This window comes from Salvia splendens, chromosome 7 (assembly GCF_004379255.2).
Source record: "Salvia splendens isolate huo1 chromosome 7, SspV2, whole genome shotgun sequence".
Classification (NCBI taxonomy): domain Eukaryota; kingdom Viridiplantae; phylum Streptophyta; class Magnoliopsida; order Lamiales; family Lamiaceae; genus Salvia; species Salvia splendens.
Window position 1 is genome coordinate 6,908,918 of NC_056038.1, and position 27,996 is coordinate 6,936,913.

At 38.5% G+C, this 27,996-nt stretch overlaps 3 protein-coding genes and 1 non-coding gene across 7 annotated transcripts; 1 reads left to right on the top strand and 3 right to left on the bottom strand.

Moving 5' to 3' along the window:
- Positions 1–222: 222 nt before the first annotated feature.
- Positions 223–2,625, bottom strand: LOC121810885 (probable U6 snRNA-associated Sm-like protein LSm4). Its single transcript, XM_042211608.1, has 8 exons — positions 2,439–2,625; positions 2,273–2,311; positions 2,151–2,192; positions 1,803–1,901; positions 1,637–1,714; positions 1,049–1,088; positions 678–839; positions 223–497 (listed from the first exon to the last, which is right to left on the bottom strand). The coding sequence occupies exons 2-8, from the start codon at positions 2,273–2,275 to the stop codon at positions 475–477; spliced, it is 447 nt and encodes a 148-aa protein (XP_042067542.1). The 5' UTR covers positions 2,276–2,311; positions 2,439–2,625; the 3' UTR covers positions 223–474.
- Positions 2,626–3,418: 793 nt separating this feature from the next.
- TRNAV-AAC lies at positions 3,419–3,492 on the top strand. The gene has a single exon. It is a non-coding gene; the product is annotated as a tRNA-Val (tRNA).
- A 282-nt stretch (positions 3,493–3,774) lies between these two features.
- LOC121742733 (thiamine pyrophosphokinase 1-like) lies at positions 3,775–6,669 on the bottom strand. 3 transcript variants are annotated; one of them, XM_042135975.1, is made up of 7 exons: positions 6,546–6,669; positions 6,354–6,455; positions 5,716–5,788; positions 5,208–5,306; positions 4,785–5,034; positions 4,333–4,457; positions 3,775–4,111 (listed from the first exon to the last, which is right to left on the bottom strand). In XM_042135975.1, exons 2-6 carry the CDS (start codon positions 6,398–6,400, stop codon positions 4,336–4,338), a joined length of 591 nt encoding a protein of 196 aa, XP_041991909.1. In that variant the 5' UTR covers positions 6,401–6,455; positions 6,546–6,669; the 3' UTR covers positions 3,775–4,111; positions 4,333–4,335. The 3 variants fall into 3 exon arrangements, with proteins under 3 accessions (XP_041991909.1, XP_041991908.1, XP_041991910.1); XM_042135974.1 differs by having other exon boundaries at positions 5,202–5,306; XM_042135976.1 differs by lacking the exon at positions 6,546–6,669 and having other exon boundaries at positions 5,202–5,306; positions 5,716–5,881.
- An 11,560-nt stretch (positions 6,670–18,229) lies between these two features.
- On the bottom strand, positions 18,230–27,236 carry LOC121741372. Of its 2 annotated transcripts, XM_042134098.1 has the most exons (27): positions 27,042–27,236; positions 26,777–26,948; positions 26,463–26,587; positions 25,318–25,440; positions 25,070–25,213; positions 24,322–24,959; positions 23,727–23,848; positions 23,540–23,631; positions 23,235–23,439; positions 23,090–23,153; positions 22,743–22,891; positions 22,593–22,663; positions 22,306–22,479; positions 22,105–22,176; positions 21,748–21,849; positions 21,579–21,668; positions 20,813–20,888; positions 20,619–20,715; positions 20,423–20,492; positions 20,141–20,320; positions 19,921–20,043; positions 19,722–19,805; positions 19,454–19,638; positions 19,226–19,364; positions 19,068–19,127; positions 18,734–18,838; positions 18,230–18,650 (listed from the first exon to the last, which is right to left on the bottom strand). In XM_042134098.1, exons 1-27 carry the CDS (start codon positions 27,129–27,131, stop codon positions 18,537–18,539), a joined length of 3,666 nt encoding a protein of 1,221 aa, XP_041990032.1. In that variant the 5' UTR covers positions 27,132–27,236; the 3' UTR covers positions 18,230–18,536. The 2 variants fall into 2 exon arrangements, with proteins under 2 accessions (XP_041990032.1, XP_041990033.1); XM_042134099.1 differs by lacking the exon at positions 25,318–25,440.
- Positions 27,237–27,996: the final 760 nt, after the last annotated feature.

The window sequence follows — 27,996 nt, forward strand, 5'->3', positions numbered from 1 at the left end:
GCTTGTCGATCGCTCGCCGATCGGGAGCCTGCAATAGCGGCTAGCCGATTGGCGAGCGCTTCGGCCAGCGCGAGAGAATCGGCATGAGCTCGCCGTTTTTCTCGCCGATTTGGCGCTCGCCGGCTGTAATGGTTCGACGAGCGGACCGGCTAGCCGGTGGGCTCGCCGCCATTGCGGATGCTCTAAGAACTTAATAAAAAAAAGTTAAGAGGCTGAGCACCATTTAGATCAAATATAGAATATTAGAAGTTCACACTCAGGCCGTGAATACTCAGATTAACACAGTAAAACCAAACTCTACAAACAAATAGTATTGCTCAGGAAGGTCCAACTAATAACTGCACGTTGGAGAAATTGAACATGTAACAAAATCTAATATGGTCGAAAGTCAAATGTTTCATCCCCAACTAGCAAGTGGTCTAAAAAAATAGTACGACCACGCACACCTTCAGACTTATAGTAAATCTTGTAATTTCATCGGCCTCCTCGACCACCACCTGTCACAAAACAGGCAAATCAATCAAGCAGTGCATCGTAGAACTTTAATAGTATTTCATTTCATAATGACCAAAGTGAAATAAAGTATTGCATTACACCCATGGATGGCTAAACAAACATAATAAGTCCATTAAATCATAAGCCAAAAAACAAAACAAAAATCAGACTTAAAGACAGACCTCTGTTTCCAGCAGCTCTTCCTCCAACTCCACCCCTGCCTCGAGCAGCACCTGCACCCCGGCCTCCTCCATCCTCCAAACCACGGCCCACACCTTTTGGTTTAGGGCCTTCTTCTCTCCCACCTCTTCCTCTTCCACGCCCTACTCCGGGTGGCCTTCTGTCTGTGAAATTGCATATCATGTCAATTATGTACTATTATTTCTAGGTTTGTGTGAAAATAATTTAGTCAAAAAGAAAATTCAAATGAACACAAGTTGAGTTATATTTCTTTTAAAAAAATGCTAGAATGTCTAGAGCTACCCTACATAAATATGTCTCTTTCGTTACATAAATAACAAATTTAATTAAAAGCTGAATCACAATGAATTACCAGAACGGCTTTTTGTCTCTTCTTGAACTTTATCAATCACCTGAGCATGAGTCAAGTTCATCAAAAAGTTATCATAATATTAAAGAAAACCTAACACAGAGTATATAAAAATATAAATACACACGTGTGAGTATATAACATGTTTAGTATTCAAGTAACATTCATGAACACACTAAAAGATTATGTGAAGGATCATTTGAAATCATGTGCCGAATAGGAAATGCTCCACTTAGAGTGGGAAGGATGAAGCATAAAGGAGGATACTAATGTGTCATATTTAGCTACTCTACTTATCAGGCTTGCATATGCAGGGATCTGTCTAGAAGTTATTTAGTTACTCCTGCAAGATATCTCATCATCTTGAAAATATAGGAGGCCATTGACATCCAAAACATAAACACCAGCTGATAAGGAAGTATTCACAAGGTAAAGCAATAGTTGAAACTTGAAAGAAAGTTTCAACCAAGAATTCAGAAACTTTAAGAACTGATAATGTTCAATTCAGAGGTTCTCATCTAAATAGAAGACCATCACTGATGGGATCATGAGAAACAATAATTTCGGTAAAACGGATGCATCAAACAATACCTCATCCGGAACTCTGAGATACTTGATTGTGTTACCCCTAACATAGCACTCTGGCATCCTCCAAAACCTATCTCCATCCTATATATGATTGAAACCATTCAAATGCATGATTAGACCAATTATAAAACATAGTCGTACACCAAGGAAAGACTTGAAAAACATGTACCTTTGAGGTACAGATAACTTCACGGAGATGGATGTTCATCCAAGTGTCGCAGTTAACCAAGTGACCATTGTATGTCTCCCCATTTTTCAGTTCCACCAACTATTAAACAAATCAGAAACCAAAACTCAGTCCAAATATATATTACATAATGTTGCAGTCTTATTATTTTAAGGAGATGTATACAATAACATAGTTCCAGAATACACACAGAAACATAATGTAAATATTTTTGTGAGAATTCCAGAAACAGAAACTGATGGAGAGAGAGTTACTCAGCAGGTCAGACAAAATACATGAAATTCCTCTGGTAATTGAAAACAAACAACACAGAATAGGACAAAATTGTACCATAGGGTGTCCTTGTGCAGACTTGAGCAACGAAAGAGGAAGCTGCAAAAATAGCAAACAAATCAATCAAAACCCCCAAACCAACATAAACCCTAAATCTGCAGCGGCGAGCAGAGACTTACCATCTTTTCTTATTCTCGCACTGATAAATACTTATAAAACTGCAAAATAGACGAGATAACAGCGTCATTAGAAGGCGATGCACATTCTAAATTCTCCAACAAAATTGCAGAAACTTAAAAAAGTAAACAAAAAAAAGAAGTAATTGGTGATATAAATCAAAGTTACCAATAGCGAATCGCGAAAACAAACCAAAGCTACGAACGATGGAGAGGCTTTAAAGAAATTGATACGCTAGAGCAGTAGATCCTGCGGAACCCTCTCTCTCTCTCTCGTGTGCGACGAGTGACAATTATGGTGATTGGTGAAAGGGGAAGAAGTAATGGAGCGCACCCTCACGACTTTCAAATTCTAGACCTATTATTATTAATGCATTATGTTAATTTTGCAAATATTTTTGGTAAAAGGATAAATATCTGCGATTTACCCTATGTATGGGTTTTTCAATTAAAATTTTACTTAACTCGATAGCTCACACTCATGCGCTATTACAAAATCATCAAAAACTTTTACTTAAAAGTCTTTTTTTTCTTTTTTAATCTAACGAATAAATTGGTTACAGTATGCATTACAAGGTTACAGTACGAATCATAAGGTCAATTAACGGCGTGTATGTTATTTTTTAAAATACTACTACTTATTATTTTCATATAACAAACAAGTTTTATATAGTATTTTTAATATATAGTATGCCTTATAGTATAAGTATTATAAATCAAATATATAAAGTAATAGCTAATTGATGTAAATGCATATACAATAGTTAAATTTCGATTGTTTTAATTATGTTAGACTATGATGCTCAAAGGTCAAATGTTCATCATCATCAAGCTTTTGAGCATCTATATTTTTTTTTACTTTTTATATAATTTTTTGTTAGCAGACGGATGTTTAAAGTTATGAGACATATTAAAATTTTGATGCGGATACCACATGCCTATTTTAATGCAAAATTTCATGATTGTTTCTTTATCGATACTACAATGACTAAAGTCAAAGCAAAGGCAGTAACGTTCTGGGTTAGGATCATTTAATTTAGATCAGTGGGAAAACACAAAAAAAAAAGAAATGAAGTCGCAGAAGGTGAAAAAAGAAGATATTGTTTCCATTTACTTACATATATAAGCTTTGGGAGATCGATGTCATCTGGTTTCGTGGTGTAGTTGGTTATCACGTCAGTCTAACACACTGAAGGTCTCCGGTTCGAGTCCGGGCGAAGCCATTCCTCTTTTTCTGCATATTGGTGTTTCATGGTTTATTTTTTGCATATTGGTGTTTCATGGTTTACTCTCTTGAGTTTTTTCTTATACATAATTAATTGATTTCAGAGTACAGACACCCACACAACATATTTGTTTCCTGGTACAGATTTCGTTCGCATTTTTAAAAGAAGCCAAAATGTGAAAATGGCCTTTGTTTTTATTTTAGCCCAAAACAAATCTGTCTTTAGTTTGAGAAAGTAACAAATCTTAACACGGATACATCATATAATAATTATACTATATAAAAGAAAGAAATTATTACTACGAAACCAATCAAACCATAGTACTATAATTTTATCAACAAAAACTTGGAAAACTGTCATCAACCTTTCCAGATGGATTGATTGGTGTAATACATACTACATCTGCCATCCTAAGTGTGAATAAACGTTTATATTAAGTATACACATGCGAGCTAATACACCAATTTCTTGCTTCAAACAATAATTCCACTTTTAAGAATATTCTTAAGAGCTTCTCCGCAATCAAATGATCATCTTCAGCCCAATTAACGCATAGCAAAATCCTCATGAGTAGCTTCCATTCACCAATTTCTCATCGTAGTGGCGAATACTATTTCTGAATGCAAGGAAACGATAAAATAAACAAACGGCAGCAAAATTCGTGAATATCTTGCCCGACTGAAAAATTATTAGCATCTTCAAGCATCCAACTCAGCCTTTACGATAACTGAGGTTACTATACGCAGATGACAGATTGAAGATGGAAAAGTAATCATGAAGGAAATTTTTAATGCAATTCATAAAGACAGTTATTTTGTGATATCAGTTAGCACGCACCAGTCATCCGATCTTTTTGAGGGATACAGTCCAAAGGAGATCAGAATCTGATCGAACGGTCACTATTTCATCTTTTGCCAAGTTTGATGTGCTAATAAGGCCACCGAATTTCATTTCTGTATCAGCTGCAAACACAAGAGCAATTGAGTTGAATCAGGCTCAAACTCGGCACAAGATAGACACAAGTAAAGCACTCCTTTGTTTTGTTGCTTACGTTCCGACTGTAGCAATCACACGAACCCAAAGGATGTATATATGTATATGTATGCAAAGCAGATCACTCTACATATGCATTAAATAACTACCGTAGATGAGTAACGCAACAATACTAAACAGTAATAACATGTATCCAGACATGGCAGAGTTGATGCTCATGGTGAAAGGAATGACATGATATCCTACACTAAATAGCCTATAGTGTGAAAAGAGTGGATGTAATTATAGACACTCACAGAGATTCCACTGAAGCCCTGTCGTGGTGCTACTTTTGGATGGCCCGCGGATGGGTACGAGACCACAATGCGGTCCTTCAATGGTGGGATGAATATGGATCTCATGAAGATGACTACTGGGAAGAAGTTGGATGAGGCAATCATCAGATAGAAGAACTATCTGTGTGCTTGAGAAATGGCAGAGAACGTTGATATTGCCAGCCTCGTGATCAAATCTTCCACCTAGTGCTCCAGCAACAAGGACACAAGTCTGGTGGAAATATGTGTTAGTGGCATGGAAAGCAGAGAAAGATAACAATCCAAATCAAATTACCAACAATGTTACTGATAGTTAAAACGGGAAAATTTGGGTATAGGAATCAATCAAACAAACAAAATGTACAGATATCTACACAGAGATTAAGTAGAAAGTAGTACACTTGCATTTTCATTCTTCAGATTAGGTAAATCTCGAATATATGCAATGCATTTATGCAAATCTGTTGTGTCCTGGTCATCTGAAGCATCAACTACCCTGGTTCCCTGCATTTAGATGCACATTAGTACGTACATATGATACAACTCTCATGAAATGCAGAAAACACAAATCATATGCACCGGACTTAGATCACTGAACTTAAAATGAATCATTTAATAAGCTATGAGTTGCAAACCTTGCAACGTGCAAACTTAACAAAAAATATTTGGATAGGCGACAAATGGGGCCATGATCGGTATAGATTTAACTGCATTGATCTTGCTAGGAAGCTTAAGTTAAGCAGTCAAGAGGTTTATATAAAAACTCCAATTTACCATGTGGATTTCAAGCACCTCAGCAAGCAAAGAAACAAAACTAGAATCAAGATGTAAAATCTATATCCTCAAAAGAAATACTCCTGGTTAAAAGATCCGCATATTGTTACGGAGATTCAGTACAAAAGAATAAACATACCAAAGCTCTGTAGAACTGTGAAACTTCTTCCCTAACAGAATCCATGTCTCCCTTTATTAATTCTGGCTTATACCTGGATCAGAGTCATCAGACAGATAGCATATGAGGGCTGCATAAGAAAGAGGCATCTCTTCTTTTCCAGAAAACTCAAATTTCTTTATTTACCCTACAACAATGAGAAACATGCCTCTAACTGCTTGTGCTTGAAACACATATACATATCCAATTAATTTCTTCATGGTGCACAAGAAGTTAAACATTTTCTACTTATAATCCCAAATCACATTATAGCCAATAAAGAACTAGTACATTTCTTCCAGGATTTATATCACTTCAGTAAAATAGACTGCATCCAGAATCAAAATCAGTCCACAATTAGTCTCTGGCTGTAGCTCATCACCAGAATAGATAACATCCAAAAACTAAGTCATATTTTTATAATTTTCTTATATAGCTCGTTCCTTAGTCCTTAACCCCCAAATCTAAAGAGGACTTCATTTAGCTAGTCACAGACTCGCCAATTTCTACTAAAGAAACTTATTAAAATACTACGAATTTGCTCTACACAACTAGAAGCGAAAAAAAATTGAGATTGCTCAAATCAAAAGAGAAGCGAACGCTTAATATATTGATCGAACCTTTGACGAACAGCTAAGGCGGTTTCATCAGGGAACAACATCGGCATTTCATCATACAGCCTGTTCGCACCACCGTCGGCGCAGATACGAATTTGTGCTGCTCTACAACATACACCATACACTTAAATAAAACCTTCGTGAAAGTCAAACTAACAAATCAAAACACAATGAGGAGTATGAGCTCGAAATCACCGTTCTTCCACAGAAGCGGGGTGAATCGCGGCAGGTCACGATTGAGGACGACGAGGACGTAGGTGAGCTCCGCACTGTGAACCGGCGGATTGGGAAGGAGGAAGGTGTAAAAATCATGGATTAAATATGCCCGGTCAATGGATTTTGACCAAATAATAAATGTGACGAGACATTTAATTTTGTGAAATTAAATGACATAGCGTCGATCTACATTTTACGTAGGTAAATGTAGTATATTCACTTTCTCAAATCCGATTTCCGGTGAGTGAGAAATAGTGGATTAAAGTTGGGCATAATTAGCTTTTAATTAAAGCTTGGAGATGGAGCTTAGGGAATAATTAACTAGTGTTAATTATCCCACGTTGGAGGATTAACACATCTTTAATGTGTATAAATTAAGTGACTTTATGTTACTTAATAATTATAGTGGACCAAGATGGGTGAAAGAGCCCACACGCGCGCACACGCGCGCGCCGCCGCCGCCGCCCGCCCGCCCGAGCCCGAGCCCGTGCTCGCGCTCGCGGTCGCGGGCCGCGGGCCTCGGGCCTCGGGCCCGAGCCCGATCTCGATCTCGATCTTGGACTTGGACTTGGACTTGGACTTGGATCTTGGCAATTGGTCTTTGGGCTTGGTGCTTGGCCCAAACTATTCTTTTTGGACCACCGCCGAGTCAGCAATCCAAGTGGCTTGACACGTCGTCAAGCGAGGCACAGTCACGGTTGCCACGTGAGAAATCCACACGCTCCACACACGGGTGGCACATTACAGCCACACGCCTGTAACCGACGTCGGTTACGTTTTTGCCATGATGAGCCTTCAATGGCTGGTTGACCCTGCATGGTGGTTGGCCTATAAATAGGCTAGCCATACCACTGCATTAGGACACACACCTACAAGCATTCTCTGCATAAGCTCTCTCCCTCTCCCTGCATTGTCTTTCTGTCGAAGCTCTGCCCTCTCCTCCATCCCGTTCGCCGGAGCTCTGCTGATTGCGGTGCTGCATCAGAAGAGACGTAGCCGTTTTACCTTTGGGGACGACACGCCAAACCGAGAGCACTACCGGGGCGTATCTCGTCTTGCGGGAAGAGGCCTCCTCGACTCGGCTGTCATAGCATACTGGTTTAGTTGTTTCATTTTCATTGTAACTTCAGTTCTTTTTTGTATTCCTTCTTTTGGGTTGTATTACGCCCGGTTTTGTTATCTTGTAATCCAAGAAACCAACAATCGCAAGACGAGATAACTTGCCTTTGAAGGAATTTGGACTTCTAAACTGAACTAAAACTTTCGAAATATTAAACACCTTTGCTGGAGATGTCTACCGACTCCAACACCGCCGCTGCCACCACCGCCGCCGCCATTCCCTCCACCATGGCGACCACTGGACCGGTCAACACTTCATCGGCTCCCTCGATGATGCCAACTCCTGGCTTCCCAGCCGCTTCATCCACCGTCCCTTGGGTTTGGGACAACCCCTTCGGGGCGTCCACTGGTTCCACCTTTGGTGGTTCGGTTGGTTCCACTTTTAGTGGTTCCTGCGGGCTCTATGCCCAACATGAATGGTGCGGGCTCTATGCCCAACATGAACGGAATTGGTTCCTTCCAAGGACCAACTGCGGCACCTTTGGCACCAAGAATGATGCCACCTGCCGAGAAACCACCAAAGTTTGGAGGATCTGACTTCAAGCGGTGGTATCAAAAGATGTTGTTCTACTTGACAACATTGGGCGTCGCCAACTTCCTCACGGAGAACGAGCCGCCCGCACCAAGCGACCAAGAGACTAGGCTCGAAGTCATGGCAGATTATGAAGCTTGGAGGAAAGGAGATTACCTTTGTAAAAATTTCATTCTAAGTGCTTTAGATGATAGTTTGTACAATGTATACTCCAATGTAACCACATCTAAACAAATGTGGGAAAACCTAGAAAAGAAGTATAGCATAGATAATGCTGCAGGGACGGAACAAGTTGTAGCATCCAAGTTTATGGACTACAAAATGGTCGACTCTCGACCCGTCATGGAGCAAGTCCAAGAGCTCCAAATGATCATCCACTCATTAGTGGCTGAAGGGATGACCTTGCCCGATAAATTCCTAAGGTGCACGATCATTGATAAGCTCCCTCCAAGTTGGAAGGACTTCAAGAGTTATCTCAAGCACAAGCGAAAGCAGATGACCCTTGAAGACTTGATCGTGAAGTTGCGCATTGAGGCCGACGTGCGCAAAAGTGATCAAAAGGCTAAGGGCTTCACCCCAAATGAAGCCGAAGCCAACCTGTTGGAGCGGGGCGGTCCCTCCAACAAACGCCATCGCCCAAACCGTCCAAACGACAAAGGGAAGGGAAAGCAGCCTTCAAAGAAGTTTGAAGGCGACTGCTACAAGTGTGGCAAACCAGGCCACTTTGCTAAAGACTGCCGCAGCAAGAAGAAGAAGCCGGCAGCCCACGTCGTTGAGAAGGAGTTCAAGGACTGGGATGAGAACGACCTCATTGCAGTGGTCACTGAAGAGGTTAACCTTGTTGATAACAAGGGAGGCTGGTACATCGACACCGGCGCTACTGCTCATGTTTGCTCCGACAGGAGCAAGTTTGCCTCCTACACTGCTGTTGAAGGGAGGAAGATCAACATGGGGAATCAAGCATCGTCAGAAGTCCTCGGCGTTGGCAACGTGATTCTCATGATGACGTCTGGCCTAACTATCACTTTGAAGGATGTGCTGCATGTCCCGGACATCCGCAAGAACCTAGTGTCAGGATCAATACTAGTTAATAAAGGGTTTTAAACTTGTATTTGAGTCCGATAGGTTTGTCTTGTATAAGTTTGGAAAATCCATCGGAAAAGGTTATGTAACCGATGGGCTTTTCAAGCTTAGTGTAGCAACTCGAAGTGTTGCGAAGCCATTGGCCAATAAGAATAAAGCATCTACTTCCTCTTATTTGATTGAGTCTTCAAATTTGTGGCATTGTAGATTGGGACATGTAAATTCAAAAGCCATTAAAAGATTAGTAAATTTAGATTTACTAAAGGCTAATGAATTGGATATCCAAGATAAATGTGAAATTTGTCTTGAAGCAAAAATGACTAAGTTGCCGTTTCACTCGGTTGAACGAAGCACAAAACCCCTTGAATTAATTCACACGGATGTATGTGATTTAAAGATGTTGCAAACTAGAGGTGGTAAAAAGTACTTTATCACTTTCATAGATGATTGCACAAGATATTGCTACATTTATCTTTTAAGAAGCAAAGATGAAGCAATAGAGGCGTTCAAAAATTATAAGAACGAAGTTGAGAATCAACTTGGTTGTAAAATCAAAATGATTCGAAGCGATAGAGGAGGCGAATATGTAGCCCCGTTTGAGGAGTTATGCAACGCAAGTGGTATAATTCATCAAACAACTGCTCCATATTCACCACAATCTAATGGTGTTGCAGAACGCAAGAATCGAACTCTAAAAGAGATGATGAATGCACTGCTACTCAGTTCAGGATTACCACATAACATGTGGGGGGAAGCTGTTTTGACAGCAAACTATATCTTGAATAAAATCCCTCTCAAAGGAAAAGATGTTACTCCTTATGAGTTGTGGAAGGGAAGGAAGCCATCCTACAAATACCTCAAAGTGTGGGGGTGTTTGGCAAAGGTGATGGTTCCTCCGCCCAAAGAAGTTACAATCGGACCTAAGACGGTTGATTGCATCTTCATTGGATATGCACTTAACAGTAGTGCATATCGATTTGTTGTTCACAAGTCTGAAATATCGACTATCACGGTAGGAACAACAATTGAGTCGAGGAATGCTGTATTTCTCGAAAATACCTTTCCTTGCAAAGATAAGGAAAAGGTATCAACCAATTCTGAGACAAGAATTGAAGAAGCCACTAGTTCTAAACAAGTGGAAGAAGAAGCCACTAGTTCTAAATCAACAGATGCGGAACCTGAATCGCGCAAGCGTGCAAGGCCCGATCCAAAAGATACAGTACTAAGACGTGGTAATAGAGTCAGAACACCAAAAACTTTTGGTCCTGACTACATTGCTTTCATGTTGGATGAAGAACCAACATCGATAAAAGTAGCCTTTGCTGGCCCAGACGGGCTGCATTGGAGAGAAGCTGTTCAAAGCGAAATTGATTCAATTTTGCTAAACCACACATGGGTGTTGGTTGATTTGCCCGAAGGTGCTAAACCTTTAGGATGCAAATGGGTTCTTAAAAGAAAGTTTAAGGCCGATGGAACAGTTGATAAGTATAAAGCCCGATTAGTAGTAAAGGGTTTTAAACAAAAAGAAGGACATGACTTCTTCGATACCTATTCACCTGTAACAAGGATTACATCTATCCGGGTGCTTCTCGCTATTGCTGCATTGCACAATCTCGAGATTCATCAAATGGATGTAAAGACCGCGTTTCTGAATGGTGAACTAGAAGACGAAATCTACATGGAACAACCCGAAGGGTTTGTAGTACCTGGACAAGAGAAAAAGGTATGCAAGCTCGTGAAATCCCTATATGGATTGAAACAAGCGCCATTGCAATGGCACTTGAAGTTTGATAATGTGATGTTATCAAATGGGTTTAAAATCAACGAGTGCGACAAATGTGTCTACATCAAGAGCACTAATAACGGTCATGTTATAGTGTGTCTCTACGTTGATGATATGTTAATCTTGGGTAGCAACACTCAAGTAATTAACGATACAAAGGCCATGTTAAAGAGAAACTTTGACATGAAAGACATGGGTCTAGCCGATGTAATTCTTGGAATGAAGATTCTAAGAACGAATGATGGAATCATCTTAACACAATCACATTATGTTGAGAAGATATTGAATAAATTCAAAGCCTATGATGGCGCGCCGGTTAAGACTCCAATTGAACTCGACGTTCACTTGAGCAAAAACAAAGGCGAGCCCGTTGCACAAGAAGAGTATGCACGGGTCATCGGGTGCATTATGTACTTGACTAATTGCACTCGACCTGACATTGCTTGTGCCGTGAACAAGTTAAGTCGTTACACGAGCAATCCAAGCAAAGAGCATTGGAGAGCTCTTGTGAGGGTTTTGAGATATTTAAAACACACTCAAAATCTTGGGCTACACTTCTCGAGATACCCCCCGGTGCTTGAAGGGTACTGTGATGCCAATTGGATATCCGATAATAGAGACTCACTTTCAACAAGTGGATATGTCTTTACTATTGGGGGTGGTGCTGTATCGTGGAAATCCACAAAACAGACCTGTATAGCCCGATCAACAATGGAATCGGAGTTCATTGCCTTGGATAAGGCTGGTGAGGAAGCCGAGTGGCTTAAGAACTTCCTTGAAGACATTCCATGTTGGTCTAAGCCAGTGCCACCAGTGCTGATTCACTGCGATAGCCAAGCGGCTATTGGAAGGGCAAACAATGGTTTCTATAACGGTAAGTCTCGACATATACGTCGACGACATAACACCGTGAGACATTTGATCACAACAGGGGTGATTACAATTGACTATGTGAAGTCAATAGATAATCTAGCGGATCCGCTAACCAAAGGGTTAAACCGTGATCAAATGAATAAGTTGCTAGAGGGAATGGGTTTGAAATCCACAAACTAAAGAATTGTCATAGTGGTAACCCAACCATGATGACTGGAGATCCCAAGAACTTGGTTCAAAGGGACAACTAAGCTATGAGAGTTCATGGAAAAACACTCAAACTATATCTATTCCCTAGAGAGCAATAGAGTGTTGGAGAACTTGCCTCGTGGTAAAGGCTAAGTCTATGACTTTTAATGGTTCTTAAGGATCTCAAAGAGATGGAATTCTCAAAGAGACCAAGTATGGCAAGGTACTTGACTAAGAATCACCTACGTAAGTGCGAAGTGTGGTCGCTTCATAAAAAACGCACTTATGAATCCAAAGTGGTGTCCAAGACCGCAATGGACACAAAACGTGAGAACGGATGAGGTTGAGGTGTTTAAGTGTTAACACCATTGTCTCGGTGCACGCCGTGGGGGATTAGTTCAAAGCATCGCGCTACTAAGCCGCCTGTGTATCCGATGGTGTCGACTATGGAGGGTTCAAAGTCAACAACTACCTATCCTTATGCTTATATACCTCGCGAGGGTTGAGCTTGTGTCTGCATGCATATGCATTCGGCTATTTCCACTCATGTGGGGGATTGTAAAAATCATGGATTAAATATGCCCGGTCAATGGATTTTGACCAAATAATAAATGTGACGAGACATTTAATTTTGTGAAATTAAATGACATAGCGTCGATCTACATTTTACGTAGGTAAATGTAGTATATTCACTTTCTCAAATCCGATTTCCGGTGAGTGAGAAATAGTGGATTAAAGTTGGGCATAATTAGCTTTTAATTAAAGCTTGGAGATGGAGCTTAGGGAATAATTAACTAGTGTTAATTATCCCACATTGGAGGATTAACACATCTTTAATGTGTATAAATTAAGTGACTTTATGTTACTTAATAATTATAGTGGACCAAGATGGGTGAAATAGCCCACACGCGCGCACACGCGCGCGCCGCCGCCGCCGCCCGCCCGCCCGAGCCCGAGCCCGTGCTCGCGGTCGCGGCCGCGGGCCTCGGGCCCGAGCCCGATCTCGATCTCGATCTCGATCTCGATCTTGGACTTGGACTTGGACTTGGACTTGGACTTGGACTTGGATCTTGGCAATTGGTCTTTGGGTGGTCTTTGGGCTTGGTGCTTGGCCCAAACTATTCTTTTTGGACCACCGCCGAGTCAGCAATCCAAGTGGCTTGACACGTCGTCAAGCGAGGCACAGTCACGGTTGCCACGTGAGAAATCCACACGCTCCACACACGGGTGGCACATTACAGCCACACGCCTGTAACCGACGTCGGTTACGTTTTTGCCATGATGAGCCTTCAATGGCTGGTTGACCCTGCATGGTGGTTGGCCTATAAATAGGCTAGCCATACCACTGCATTAGGACACACACCTACAAGCATTCTCTGCATAAGCTCTCTCCCTCTCCCTGCATTGTCTTTCTGTCGAAGCTCTGCCCTCTCCTCCATCCCGTTCGCCGGAGCTCTGCTGATTGCGGTGCTGCATCAGAAGAGACGTAGCCGTTTTACCTTTGGGGACGACACGCCAAACCGAGAGCAATACCGGGGCGTATCTCGTCTTGCGGGAAGAGGCCTCCTCGACTCGGCTGTCATAGCATACTGGTTTAGTTGTTTCATTTTCATTGTAACTTCAGTTCTTTTTTGTATTCCTTCTTTTGGGTTGTATTACGCCCGGTTTTGTTATCTTGTAATCCAAGAAACCAACAGAAGGAAGACGAGTGAGTCAATGATTCCATAGCTCGAAATCGCGTGATGAATTGGAGAATATGAGAGAGTTTCAGAAAATTAAGGGAGATATTGAATACGTGAAAAGGAATACGCGGTCAAGTGACGAAATAACGATATTCGTTTTTTTTAGGACTTTCTTAACTATCGTGATCAATCATAACTCGAATAAATAATGATTTCAGTTATCAATTTTATGGAGTAGTAGTATAATATATTTATTTTTATTTATCTATAAAAAAAGAATAGGAAGCTCATGCTGCATATTATACTACTTCCTCCGTCCAGGATTACACATTTCTTAATGTAGTTAATTGGAGAGAGAAAGAGTGAGTATATATATTAAATGGAAAGAAGAAGAAAGTTGAATATTTAATTGTAAAGAGAAAAAAGTGATTATGTGTATTAATTAGAAATAAAAAATTACTAAAAATATAAATGTGTCATCTTTGATGTGACAAACTTGAAAAGAAAGTGTATATCACGTGCTACTAAACAATAAATACATATTGCAGATATTTTAATATCTTACACTAAATATCAATACTAGCATAATTTTCATTATAACCTACTCCCCCGTCCCATAGATGTCACACTTAGATAATAACACGAGATTTAAGGAGATTTTATTTTGTACTATATAGATTATATACCTATATTACATACTATCTCCGTCCCACAATAAGTGTCACATTTTATCATTTCGGTCCGTCCCACAATAAGAGTCACATTTCACTTTTACCATAAATGGTAAATAGACCCCACATTCCACCAACTAATTTTACTCACATTTTATTGTAAACTAATATATATATATATATAAGTGAGACTCATAATCCACTAACTTAGACCATCTCCAACCATTTACACCAAACTCATACTCAAACTCATTTTCAAGTTCTGTCACATCAAACAGTAATTCTACTTCAACCATTTACACCAAACTCAAAACCCAAAAAAATATTCCATATTCACCAACTTTTTTTACTTTTTCAATCTTAACTACATATTTATTTAAATTACACATTCACTCCACAACACTTTGTCAATAATTTTCCAAATATAATTAAATAATTTGATACAATTATTTATAATAATATATTTATATATATATATATATATATATTAAATATATTATGCATTCAATAAAAAAAATACTATGCATTATTACATTTATACATATAATAATTAATTAGCCTATTTCCGATTCTCAAATCCAAAAACAAATACTCCACATAATATTTATATATATATATTAAATATATTATGCATTCAATAAAAAAAATACTATGCATTATTACATTTATACATATAATAATTAATTAGCCTATTTCCGATTCTCAAATCCAAAAACAAATACTCCACATAATATTTAATTGGAGGTGGTTTAATTAGCCCATGCCATTAAATATATTCTAAACCTAATTTTTTCTCTCTCTCCCAGCGCCACTATCTTCTTCCTCCCCTTCTCCGATTTTTCGTTCTCTTCTCTGCATCTCAAAATTTCCTTCACAACTTCTTCAACCATCTACAACTCTCCATAGTCGTTGCTTCCATTCAAAATTACAAAGGATGAGGGAGCCAAGTGCAATTTCCAGGAACTTCAAAAAGTGAAATGCAATAGCTACAGTGCTACTGCATCTTTGGCGTATCACTGTTCAAAAAACGAAAAAAAAGGACAGTTTGGGATGCGATTTGCAGTATGGTTGAAGGTGTTTTCAACTGCAAATTTGGGTTTTTGGGATGGTTGGAGATGCCCTTATTCAATTCACTTTTCTTTACAATTCTTAAATACTCTGTAGTATATTTTAATACCCCATCTTCCACTGAAGTCTAAATATGATATCGATATGTTAAATTTGTGTAGTCAATCTATCTACAGAGTACTAGTAACAAATACTATATACTCAACTAGATTGTACTCGTATGTAAATTTTGGGCAAGTGGGAGAGGGACAGGGTGGGTGTGCACTTGTGATCATACAACTATTCATACAGCCTTGTATAACCAATGATAGCAATCTCCCTTCTGTCCAAGAAAAATAATTCCATTTTGCAAATTGAAATAATGAAATATCCACAAAAAGTCTCATTTCTTAAAATTGAAAGTTAATTTCTCATATTTTTTCAATTTAATCTCCTATCTTTTATACCTTAACCACTTTTTCTCCTCACCTCCTTTACTTTATCACTTTATCAAATTAAAACTCTGCCATCCAAAAATATCCACAAATGATAGTACTTTTTATTTGTGGAGGAGGGAGTAATATTACATCCGTATAAGACCAATAAATACTCAAAAAATATATCAATACTAAAATAAAGTACTATACTATCAAACTTTGAGAGATCAAGAATATTTATCAACAATTCACATATCAATAGGAAAGTTTTATGTACAGTCGTAAACAGTACCAAGTCTTCAAAAGAAAATGCACCATCGCTTGCAAGTTGCAACTACACAAGAATTAAACTATAAAAAGAGAAAATCGACTACTAACTAAACTAAGGGCTCGTTCGGTGACCCTTAATTGGCCATAAATAGAGTCAAATCAGTGCAATTACTGCGGTTCGGTGTTTCATAGATTATTATGCATGGCCATTAATATACCAAGGGCCAACACTATTTTTTTTTACTTTTGGCAGAAATAATTATTGCAACTCACTTGATTCTGTAAATCTGGTCCGTTACACTAGCAGCAGAATTGCGTGCCAGAATATCAATTTGCCCCGTGAATTATTCATTTCCCCTCATCCCCAATTTGTTGTCATTTTGTAGGTACACACTTCCAACATACTTTCTCTCTCTAGTCCAAAAACTTCAGATCTGGTGTGGAGTGTGAAGCACCGTTCTAGTTCAACGGCGCGCTCCAGGGATATCTCCGGCAAGCTTCAGCGCCTCGCGAGTGTTCCGGATCCGACTGTTGATGAGGTCACAAGCTCTGAGCAGGAGCCTTGTTACGGATTTTACAGAGAGAGATGTTTTCGACGGAGAATCATTTTCAAGAGAGAAATTAATGCCCTCTCTGAATAGAATCACCCGTAAATCCCCAAAACGAAAATCATTTTAATCTTTGTGCAGCATTTCTTTTTCTCTCTAGACTCTCACCGTGAGGAAACTGCTACTGGACATTCCTAGTCGGATTCAGAGTCTCACAGACTCTCACAGTGTTCTTCAAGAGAGAATGGAACCGCTGCTGGACATTCCTAGTCGGATTCAGAGTCACTGCCACCATTGTCATTAAGATGTCCCCCAGTCTCACAGAGGAGGAGGCAATGAAATCTCCATTCGTGCATAGGCACAGTAAGAATATTCACTAGTTTTGGTGAATAAAAAAGTCCGTTCATCATGGTAATAAATATCCAATCTATGATTTTTATCCTTTTAAATCAATTACAAGACTCCAATGACAGATTTTGAGCATTGTTTGTCCAAAATTGAGGTTATCTGTGTTCCCCGATTGGGTCGTGCAAATAACAAGAATGGTCTTTTACTGATTGAAGAAGCTCTCTCTCTGTGCTATCGGTGGATATGTTTGCTGCTAATAGGTTCGTCGACTCCGAGCTTTGGCCACAGTCTTGAGCTCGCCGGTAGTGCCGTTGGATTGAGGCGGTAGGGGGAGCACCATAAACACGGTCTTGAGAGTTGAGTTGAGCTGAGAGAGAGAGAATCGAGAGATGCTTTACTCTCAGATGCTACGTCGAATGAGATGTTAGGCATCATTTGGATGGCTGCTCATTGCCATAACGCCTTAAGAAGGATCAAGCCCACCACACCCACATTCCTTCTTTTGTAGGTCTCTCTGTTCAAAAAGTCCCACAAAAATAAAGAAGGGTAAACGATGGTATTTGACAAATTTTAAGGGGGTATAGTTGGAAAATTAGGTGAAATATTAATGGTGATAGCATCTATGACACTCATTTTGGGGGTGCAAATATAGTACACCAAACAACGCATTTTATATCAGTTATGTGGGACCCACAACAAATAAATCTTCCCATATTTATATCAGCCCAACTTATTTGGGACGAACCGAACACGCCCTTAAATATCAATAAACATCACAGCATAAAAGAACCATCAATGCATAAGCATAAATGATCACTCTCCCAGATCACACCAACAAAAATAACACAAAAGTATCCCATTTACGCAAATGACTCTTCTCTAAATCAACAGTCACCCAAGTTTAGATGATTATGAACATCACATCTTTTCAACAGAATCAAAGAATAAATAGGATCTGCAGCAATAGCCAAGGAAGAGGAAACTATTGATATTATGTGTTCATCATCATCCCCTTTTCCCAGTGCCATATCAAGTAGAGTGCATTTCTAATTTACACTACAACAATCGCACACACCACCAAAAAAAAAAGACAACTTCTACATCCTTTTATTATCTAGAAATATGACATGATCATAGAACAGAATTAAGTTTCTAAATATACAGAGGAGAGAGATGGAATAAATATAATTTAGATGCTAGATACCTGTATAGTAGACTAAGTATGGCTGAAAAAGCCAAAGTTTAAGAGAAACGAAAAAAAAAGATATAAATAGAGAGAGGGAACCTGGAATTGGATTTCTACGAGTACAGGTTCCAAACCACCTCAGTTCGAAGAATAAATAAACCCCCTAAACACCCAAAATATTATACACCTCTAGAAAACTCTTCTACATGAAGTAGCTTAGTGATTTCTTCTTTCTCGATCCTCCCTCTCCATAGAGCTCGTTCCATTGGTTCAACTCATTCATGTTTTGTGAATCTGACGAGACACTTGCACAGACCTGCATTTTGACAAAAATAATTACTTTTAGAGAAAGTTCCAAATGAGCGAATGAAATGTAAAGATCCTAATTATTTGATAAACCTGTTCGTGTGCATATTTGAAGTCCTCCATACTCAAGGGGCGAACGTCTGCACTGCTGTGCAATGCCGGTAATGGTCTACTCTCTGCCAGTGCCAAAGCTTTTTCCTGTAATTTTATCATATTGATAAGTGTAAGTTTTTTTTACCACATGACTTCATGTATGCAATCAACAGCGGCACACGAAAAGGGCAAACTAAAGAACAGAATTTCAGATACAAGGAATAAACAAAAAAGGGACAAATGCTCAATCAATAATCCGAACATAGACACTTGATAGCAACAGGAAAAAAACACTTTCCGCCAGTAGAAGTCCGGAAGAGCAAAAAAAGCATACCTTCTTTTCCTTTTCCAGAATTTCTCTTATAGGGCAATGTGCAGCAGTCACGCAGAGATTCTGGAGAAAGAAAATTTAAAAATAAGAATAGAGATGAAAGAACAAACCAGCTCAAAACAAATCCAAAAATTAAGATCAAGGAGATGTAATGCTCAAACCTTTAGATCACTTCCTGAATACCCTTCTGTCATACTAGCAACTGCCTCAAGAATAACATTTGGAGCAAATTCCTCATTTTTTAAAATAACTCCTAATATTTTCTCCCGGTTTTGAGCATCAGGCAAGTTGACCATCAATCTGCACCGGTTCACAAAATATAAAATGATGGTAGCAGTGGTCTTTTAGCTGAACAAACAAACACGAACATGATTGTGAGACAAACAAACCTCCGAGGAAGCCTCCGGATTACAGCCTCGTCAAGGTCAAAAGGCCTATTTGTTGCTGCAAGCACCAATACACGTTCCTTATCCTTAGTACGCAAACCATCCCAGTTCACCATGAATTCATTCTTCATTTTGCGCATTGCTTCATGTTCTCCAGGGTTTTCTCGTCTCCCTAACATGCTGTCAACCTACAGTCATAAAGATATAAGAAAAGACTAGGAGTCTAAGAATGGTAAGAGACATTAATGAACCACAAAAGCACAGGGTAAACCTCATCAACGAAAACAACACTGGGCGCTATCTTGCTGGCCAAAGAGAAGACTGCTTTCACGTATTTCTCTCCTTCACCAAACCACTGGATGCAAATAAAAAAAATGATCAAAACTATTTAGGCAATATACATGAAGAAGGTTAAATGGTTAAAATGAAAAAATAAAAATAAACTATTGAAAGACTAGGAGGATCCATACTTTAGATGTGATGCTGGACATAGATATGTTGATAAAGTTTGCACCAGCTTCAGTAGCAACAGCTTTTGCAAGCATAGTTTTACCCGTACCAGGAGGTCCAAAAAGCAATATCCCTTTACAAGGCTTCAAGATTGACATGGTCAACAAATAAGACACAATACTTTGTAGCGTGAAAAACTTTTACAAGTTCCGACAAGCTACATAAATGCAATGTCTCTACCTTAGTTAGCTGTCCTTTGCTGAACAGTTCTGGCCTTTGTAGAGGTAGCATCACCAATTCTTTCAAAGTCTCTTTTACATTTTCCAATGCTCCAATATCTTCAAAAGTGACTCCGATATCACCAGGTGGAATAACCTCAGCAAGGAGCTTTTTCTCAAACTCATTTTCAGTAACTACATCCTGAAAATCAGGCAGTCGTCCGATTACACACGAAATAATATGGAATGCATTCATCTAGCAAAGTAATAAATGAAGACTTAATTTAGAGACTGAATTCAGTACCTTAAGAGATTTCTTCGAACTTTTATTCTCGTTCTGAATGCCATGTAGAATATTGAGCCCATAGCTGATACTACAGTACAAATCCACAAAGAGAAAGAGTAAGAACTATCATACAAAAGAGTTACTCCTTTATCCCCAGCCATCTTAAAATTTCAGTGGTGTTCATTGCTAAAGTAAATATTTTCAAAATAGTCACCTTTCACTTGAAATGACAAGTTTTGGCTCCTTGAGTAGGTTTTCAGAGCGATGCATAAAATGATGGCTCAAAGCCCAGCCAATAATCTTTTCAATGCCTATAAACACATTATAACAAACATTTTAAGGATTACCAGAACCTAAAGCAGACAACAACCAATTTCAAGATCATTCAGTTGTGCAAAGTCAACTCACTTTCATTAGTCAAAGCTTGGTCTTTAATGCATAGTGACTCAAGATCAGGACAGTCGAGGCGAATTCGATTTAGGACCTAGATTCATAAGAAGACAGGACAAAAGTCAGCCCACTTGGTTAAAAATATGACCCCACAAAAGGCAGGTAACTCGTGGTCAGCAATGGTCGGGCTGCAACAGCTGTTTTAATTCTAGAATTTACCAATCGCATCATTAAAAAATCTATATCCACATTAACTGTCAAGTGAAAGTAATCTCATAAAGATAAATAAAATATTCCCTTTTATGGTAAAACTAGAAATGTTATGTAAAACAACCACAAAAAATCCATCTAAACAATAAATTAATGTGTTATGGAAATGTTTGATTGTTTTCCTCAATTTTGTCTTTGGAAACCAAACCAAAAACTCCAAAACGCATTTCTTCCTCAGTTATTCTTCCAGGATACAGAAGATGAATCCAAGGGTTTCCTTTCCTCAGAAAATTCCTAGATATACTTAAATGGTGTGGCACGTGACAGAAGCTCAACAAATAAAGAATTTTCAGAACACAATCTGTGGTAATTTATTGAACAGAAAAGTAAATCAGGACCCATAGCTTTGAAGTAGTAGGCAGGGCATCGCAATATGAGTTTTTTTTATATAAATATGTGGTCAAACCAATGCAACTCCAGGAAGAAAACAAATAGTACTAGACCCAAATTAAATTTAATCTCAAACACAATCAGGCAGGTAATAATCAAGCAATCATTTACAGAAGTTACACACCGTGCAAATGCCAGCAATATTTGATTGTGATTTCAGGGTTTCAGTATCCCGATCCAACTGCTGTTTCCAGTCAACTAGCACCACCTCATCCTTCAACATTGAAAACAAGAATTATTGCATGTCTAACCTCAATGATGGAAAGGTCAGAGAGTAGCAAAAATCTAATTACCTGGGGAATCTGTATGGTCACTTTGTTTGGAAAAAGACGGCTGAGCTGCTTCAGAATCTTTGGAGTTTCTTTATTCCTATCATGTAATCTACCAAAATTATCCTGTAAAAGGCATAGGTCTGGTACTCAAATAGGAGCAAATTTAATAAATATGAGTGGCTTGAAATGTATTTCCATAGTTTTACTAGGTTTATAATTCCACAAGCTTTAGGGAGTTTGAGATCTAAGAAATTCATGAAATTTAGAAACAGAAAAACACCAACGATGATTCTAACCATAAAGATGAAAAATAATTGGTGAACTAAAACAGATGACAACAAGATGAGCATAGAAAGTTTCAATTTAAACCAGCCATACCGGGAAAGCAAGGTCGAGCAATGCTGTTTGGTTGCTTCCAAATTTTGTGAAAAGCAATCCTCCAGAATGAGACTATATCCAACATACACAAGATGAGAGGTTTCTTTCTTTAATTTGAGGAAAAAAACAGAGAATGGGGATGAGAGGAGAAGCGGGGGTGAAATATTAAGAATAAGTGGAAACAACACAACATAAACTCACTTTCTCCTTCCGGCTGTCTGTCTGAGTATGTGAGGCTATCACAACAACGTTTTCTGGTAATGATTCAAGCTTAATTTTAAAGGCTGCATAAGCCTCAGAATTACCAACCATGGACTTCTCTACGTCTTTCAATAACAAGATCAAAGGACCGGTTTTACATTCTGTTGAAGCTACCTACAAAATAGGAAGAAAAAAGTAGGTATTTATTGGCAAGCCCATAATATGAAATAAAAAAGTGAACCAACTTGCATATTCTTAACAAGTATACTTTTACAATTTAAGTATACCTCAAAAACCTCATTAATGGCAAGCTTGTCAATGTCTTCAGCACTGGAGCTTTCCAGGCGAAGTAAGTCAGCTGCGTAGAGTGGGAATAGTCAACAAAATAATAGGCTAAATTACTTGATACACAATAGACTAAGTTGGGAGGAAATTACCTGCACAGAAGAAACCATGATCTTCTTCACAGAGGCCTCCAAGATCATTACCTTCGGGAATTGTTCTATCAAATCTAACACCAATTTTGGAAGAGCCATTATCCTCAAAAGCAAGTAACACCTTGCCCCTATAACCGTATGTTGGACCCCTGCGCAAAATATTGAAATGACATCACAACTTAGAGAACATAATCCTATGGTAATTAGCAGGCCTTTACTTGTACAGTAAAGAAACATAATCCATTAAAGTGAATTTGGATAACCATGGACTATTATATCTTCCTATCTTAGGCACAAAACAGAGCCAAACAAGAAGTAAATCTATAAACAAGATGAAAGTTAATTACCTTATTTGAGTTTGAGTAGGAGAAAATCCTGTTGGCAAAGAACCAACATACTTCACCCTGTCACCTACCAAAAAGAACAAACAATCAATTAAAAGACAATTCTTAGCTAAACTAAGATGAGGGAGAAAAGCTTTTATAGCGGTACCCTTTTTGAAGGTATAGGTTTTAGATGAAGCCGTAGATGCTTCCTGCTTGGGTTGAGCCTGAGAACTTATGGTAGAACCCCCAGTAATATCAGCTTCCACACTTGAAGCTGGTTTTTTGAGATGCAGATTCCATCTGGAATATACAATTGCTCGCTCTAGCTTTGTACTTTCTTTCACAGAATCAGCTTCTTTTATTGCCGGTCCCTAGACAAAGAATATAGTAATTCCTCAATAAGAAGTAAACTAATTTATGGAACAGCTAATAACAATAATAACTTTGAACTCAGGTCACATTGAAGCTTACACCCGGTAACAGAATAGTGTCAACGATGAGGAGTGAAACACCAAAATATTTAGCAAGTGCTTTCGTCAACGTTTCCTGGTATATTTCCGAACCTATAAAGAACAGTACGAAAAAATTATCATCATAATTAGTCGGGAACAGTACATAAAATCACTTACACAAATACAGAAACACGAAGCTGCATTACCTGCAGGACCTGACAGCAAAATTCTCGGGCATACAGTAGGGAGGTCTGAAGTGAATTTCACATATTTATTACACTTCAAATGTATGTATGTGGAAGCGATGAGAACATTTTTTGTATTTTCACTGCAAAAAAAAACAATTAATTATATAGAAACCAAAATAATCTGCCCCAAGGAATAACTAAGAGTTAACTTATGAATAATAAGTCAAGCCTCACAGACAGGATATAAAAGTAAACTATGCAAATTACTATGCACATAAAAGAAACTCCCACGCCAAGGAATGTGAGTAAGCATGACTATTATTCGAAAAAAGGAACATACTTATAACAATAGATGATGCACATATATACAGGCTTATCCCACTAAAAAAATTAACAACTCTCAATTAAACATCAGATGTATGGAACAAAATTATCAAGAAGCAGAGATCTAGAAGCAGCTGTCAATTAATCCCAGCAAGACTCATCCATAAATATCAGTTATGGCTCTTCGTAAACCATTGTTGTGCAATTATAGGTGTACAACCATTTACCCTTTTATCGATGAAAGTTATTATGGTACAAGAAGCATGGACAATGTGAATGTGACTTTTACCTGAGATAATAAGGAAAATCCTGAAAAGAAACATCTATGTTATCACAATGCAACAGTCCTTGTCGCAAAGCATCTTTATAGGCTTCACGTCTAGATGATATCGAAATGGGAGGATCAGAACCCTTGCCCTGATCTCTAACTGCCCTGCGCTCATCAAGAATCTTAGATATCGTGCCACTGATATCAAATTTTGGAGCTATTGAAATTGGGAAACCATGTCCCAAAGCATTGCTTTGTGGAAGACCTTTCCCGTTCTCAGCAGAAACATTGAAGTTCTTAATGGAGACATTAGGAGATAAAACACCATCTTTTTCCGCAACTGATAACATAGCACCGTCATTAAGGTCAGAAGCATCTTTGTTTCTAGTGTCTGCCATTTCACAAGTAGAAGGTAGAGATGTTATCTCAGTAACATGTTGGGCATCCTCAGCATCTTGAGATGAAGAAGGTAGGAGAGTTAATTCTTCGGGGTGATCCGTTACTGATTCCAGTGTTGCTGCAACAGGAACATCAGAAGGTTCCCCTGATCTTGACTCAATATGCAAACCTTTTATGGGTCCACCATGAGCTTCTACCATGCTAACTGATGCTGGGCCATCTATCATAGGTGCACTTTCATCAATGAGTTGTTGGAAGACCTAATAGTATGTTAAGGGCAGATAGAGAAGATAGATACTTGCAGCCCCAAATATATCAAATCATATAATAACATGGTAAGGAACTAAAATTTAGAAACAAGAAAGGATACATAAGATCGTTTGTCCGTCACGCCGAATACCACCTCATCACCTGCATTTATAGGAATCGTGGTGTCCTTGTGATAGTTCTTTCCATTCACTTGTACAACTCCTTTTTCTCCAGTGATTTCAAGCAGCGTAAGTGATTCTCCTTCCTGGATCAGACATAGAACCAGCAAACAGATCAACACAGAATCCATTGTAATGATCAGAACCATATGTAACTCCCAACGAAATTAACTCCAGCATAGAAGTTCACCTCAGACTCCATGCGCTTCAGTTTGCACAAAGATTTACTAATTGTTGGATCTCTCACCCATAAATCACATTGGCGGCCTTGGCCAACAGTGAAAGTTGGGAAATGCAAAATAACATGTGGATTCTGGGAGAAAATCATTACACAAATATAGTTATGGCCACGCACCATATAATGGTGAAAAGCAGGGACACAGTGGTTGAACAGAAGCCTGTGGATAAATCTACCTAAAAAATCCATTTGTCAAACAGAATGTACAAAAACAGAAGTCTTTAAGGTGCAGACGGGGTAGATAGCAAATGCTGGTTGCCAATTGATTATGGTTATCTCCACATAGAATGTCCTAGGCAACTGAAGAAAAACAAATCCAAACATTATGCTACTTTTACTGGAGACATCAGAACAGGAAACTAGACGGCTAGAAAAATGTGCATCTAAACATTATGGGACTTTGAACTGGAGAATCAGAAGAAGACACTAGCTTATTTCCTGATTACTTTCAAATACACAAACAAGTAGGGTGACTACATAGAAAATCATTTTCTTTGGACCAGGGCTGACTAATGAGCTAGATAACACATTGTGGGTGCTAAACAGTTACCTCCCCCAACCCCGGGATTCTCTCTAGCGCTCTCTTGGATAGGAGGCTAAACCATTGTCAAAAAGTAAAATATACATACGTAAGAGGATACTCAGAAACTTCAGGGATTTAACTATGGCTCCCAGAGTACAAAGGACCCACTCTTGCTTCAGAGTGAAGTTCTGGTGATACAACAAAGCAAGAGACCCGATAAGGCAACACAATAAATTTTGAAAAGCAGAAACTTGAACTTTCAAACCAAAAAGAAAATCTAGCTATCTTAATATGCCCACCACAACCTAAAGCCAACAGACACATAAAATCTCTTAATGAACATAATCCCATTGTGCCCCTCAATGTTTATAACATTTCAAATAAATGATGACAGCTTTCTTGTGGTTATTAATTAAACACAATTGCACCCCACAGCAAATCTCAATATCCTCTACATCAAATCTAAGTGATAGCCAATTACAATTCTGGTCCAAAATCAAATTTCAATTGTTATTTTGAATTTTTAACTCGAAGCAATGCACGATACAAAACTTAGCTGAAAGAGCAAATCTACCTGTGGACACTGGGATATAAGTTTTCCCCATGCAGCCCCAGCATTAGTTTTCAGATTCTTCTTCTTTCCGCGGTTCAGAGGCCACCCACTAGACTTCCCTTTCTCTACATCAGTGATGGAATCACCTGCATCCACCGCCAACAATTAAATAAAAAGAAACAATTTTTTTTTTACCCAGCAGAAGAAGAAAATAAATCAAAATTTGAAGAATTTAAGAAGTAAAAAGAACAGAATTGAACACCGGAATTCAATTGAGGATGAGACATGCAGTGCATGATATAACATCTATAGTCACGCGAGAGCCAAAACCTCACCTGCCGCCTCTGCCTTGGGCGATTTAACCGCCGCCACGTCATCCGATTGCTTCTCGGCTCCACCGTTGTCTAGATCAGCCGATCCGGCCTCCAATTCATTCCCCGCCACCGCGCCAACAACTTCCTCCGAAGGCGGTGAATCATTCAGAGAAGAAGAAGACGCATCCGCTCCCTGCATGAACTCAAAAACCCGTAATTGAAAAATCACCAGAAATGCCCAATCAAGATAGAAATTTTCAAATTCACTAGAATACAAAACCCTAACCTTGGATCGTTTGCGATTTGGCGTGGACGATGAAGGTGGGGAGGAGATGGGGCGCTTGGAGGAAGAAGAACCACGCCGTGTTTCCACCATATTTTCTGATCTAATAACCTAAATTGGCCGTAAAAAGAAGCTTAATTTTGATCCCAAATTCTGATTTTCCAACTGAAAATCAAGGGATGTTTCAAAGAAGATGGATTGTTCTGTGCGTACGTGTTTATATAATATTTGTATTTATAAAAATAATTTTAATTTTACCAGTACAACTCTATAAGTGAAAAGAAAAGTTTGATTTTTGCTAAATATCCATTTATATTCCGTCCCTTTATCGATTTACCTGCTGATTTGATTGTCTTTCCAAATATTCATTTTCACTCTTAATGGAGTATTTATTATATCGTCGTTTTGGTGAAGTAAGATTGTTTTACTTTAAAACATTTTAGTTTTTGTATTAGTTTTTAATTATAATTTTTATAGTAGAAATGTGACTTTTATATAGTAGGAGTAGTAATATCGTATGTGGAGAAAATACAAATTATCAATAAACCAATTTTCTTTTTGCAATTTATTTTTATTTTTGAATTCACCGCATCAATAAGATTTTCTTTTATTTAAAGGACGAAACGCAACTTAATATATATTGTAAAAGAAGATTATCCGCACGACGAAAATAGGAAAAAGCAGTACTAGTAACATTGGTTTTGGGCACCAAAATCAACGTTTTAAACTTCATTTCTTATCATTATATATCATCAATTAATTAGTAATGTTGCATTAGTATCGTTGGAAAGAGGAAGATGGCCGTCCAAATTAATCATAGAAGAGTTCCTAGAGCATTGAATAAGTGTAGAGTCCCTAGTGTTGTATGTTTTCAATTATCTTTTATTGATGTAATTTACAAGACACTAATTTCCCTATAAATACTAGGAAAATTAGCAAGATCATACACAAGAAACAT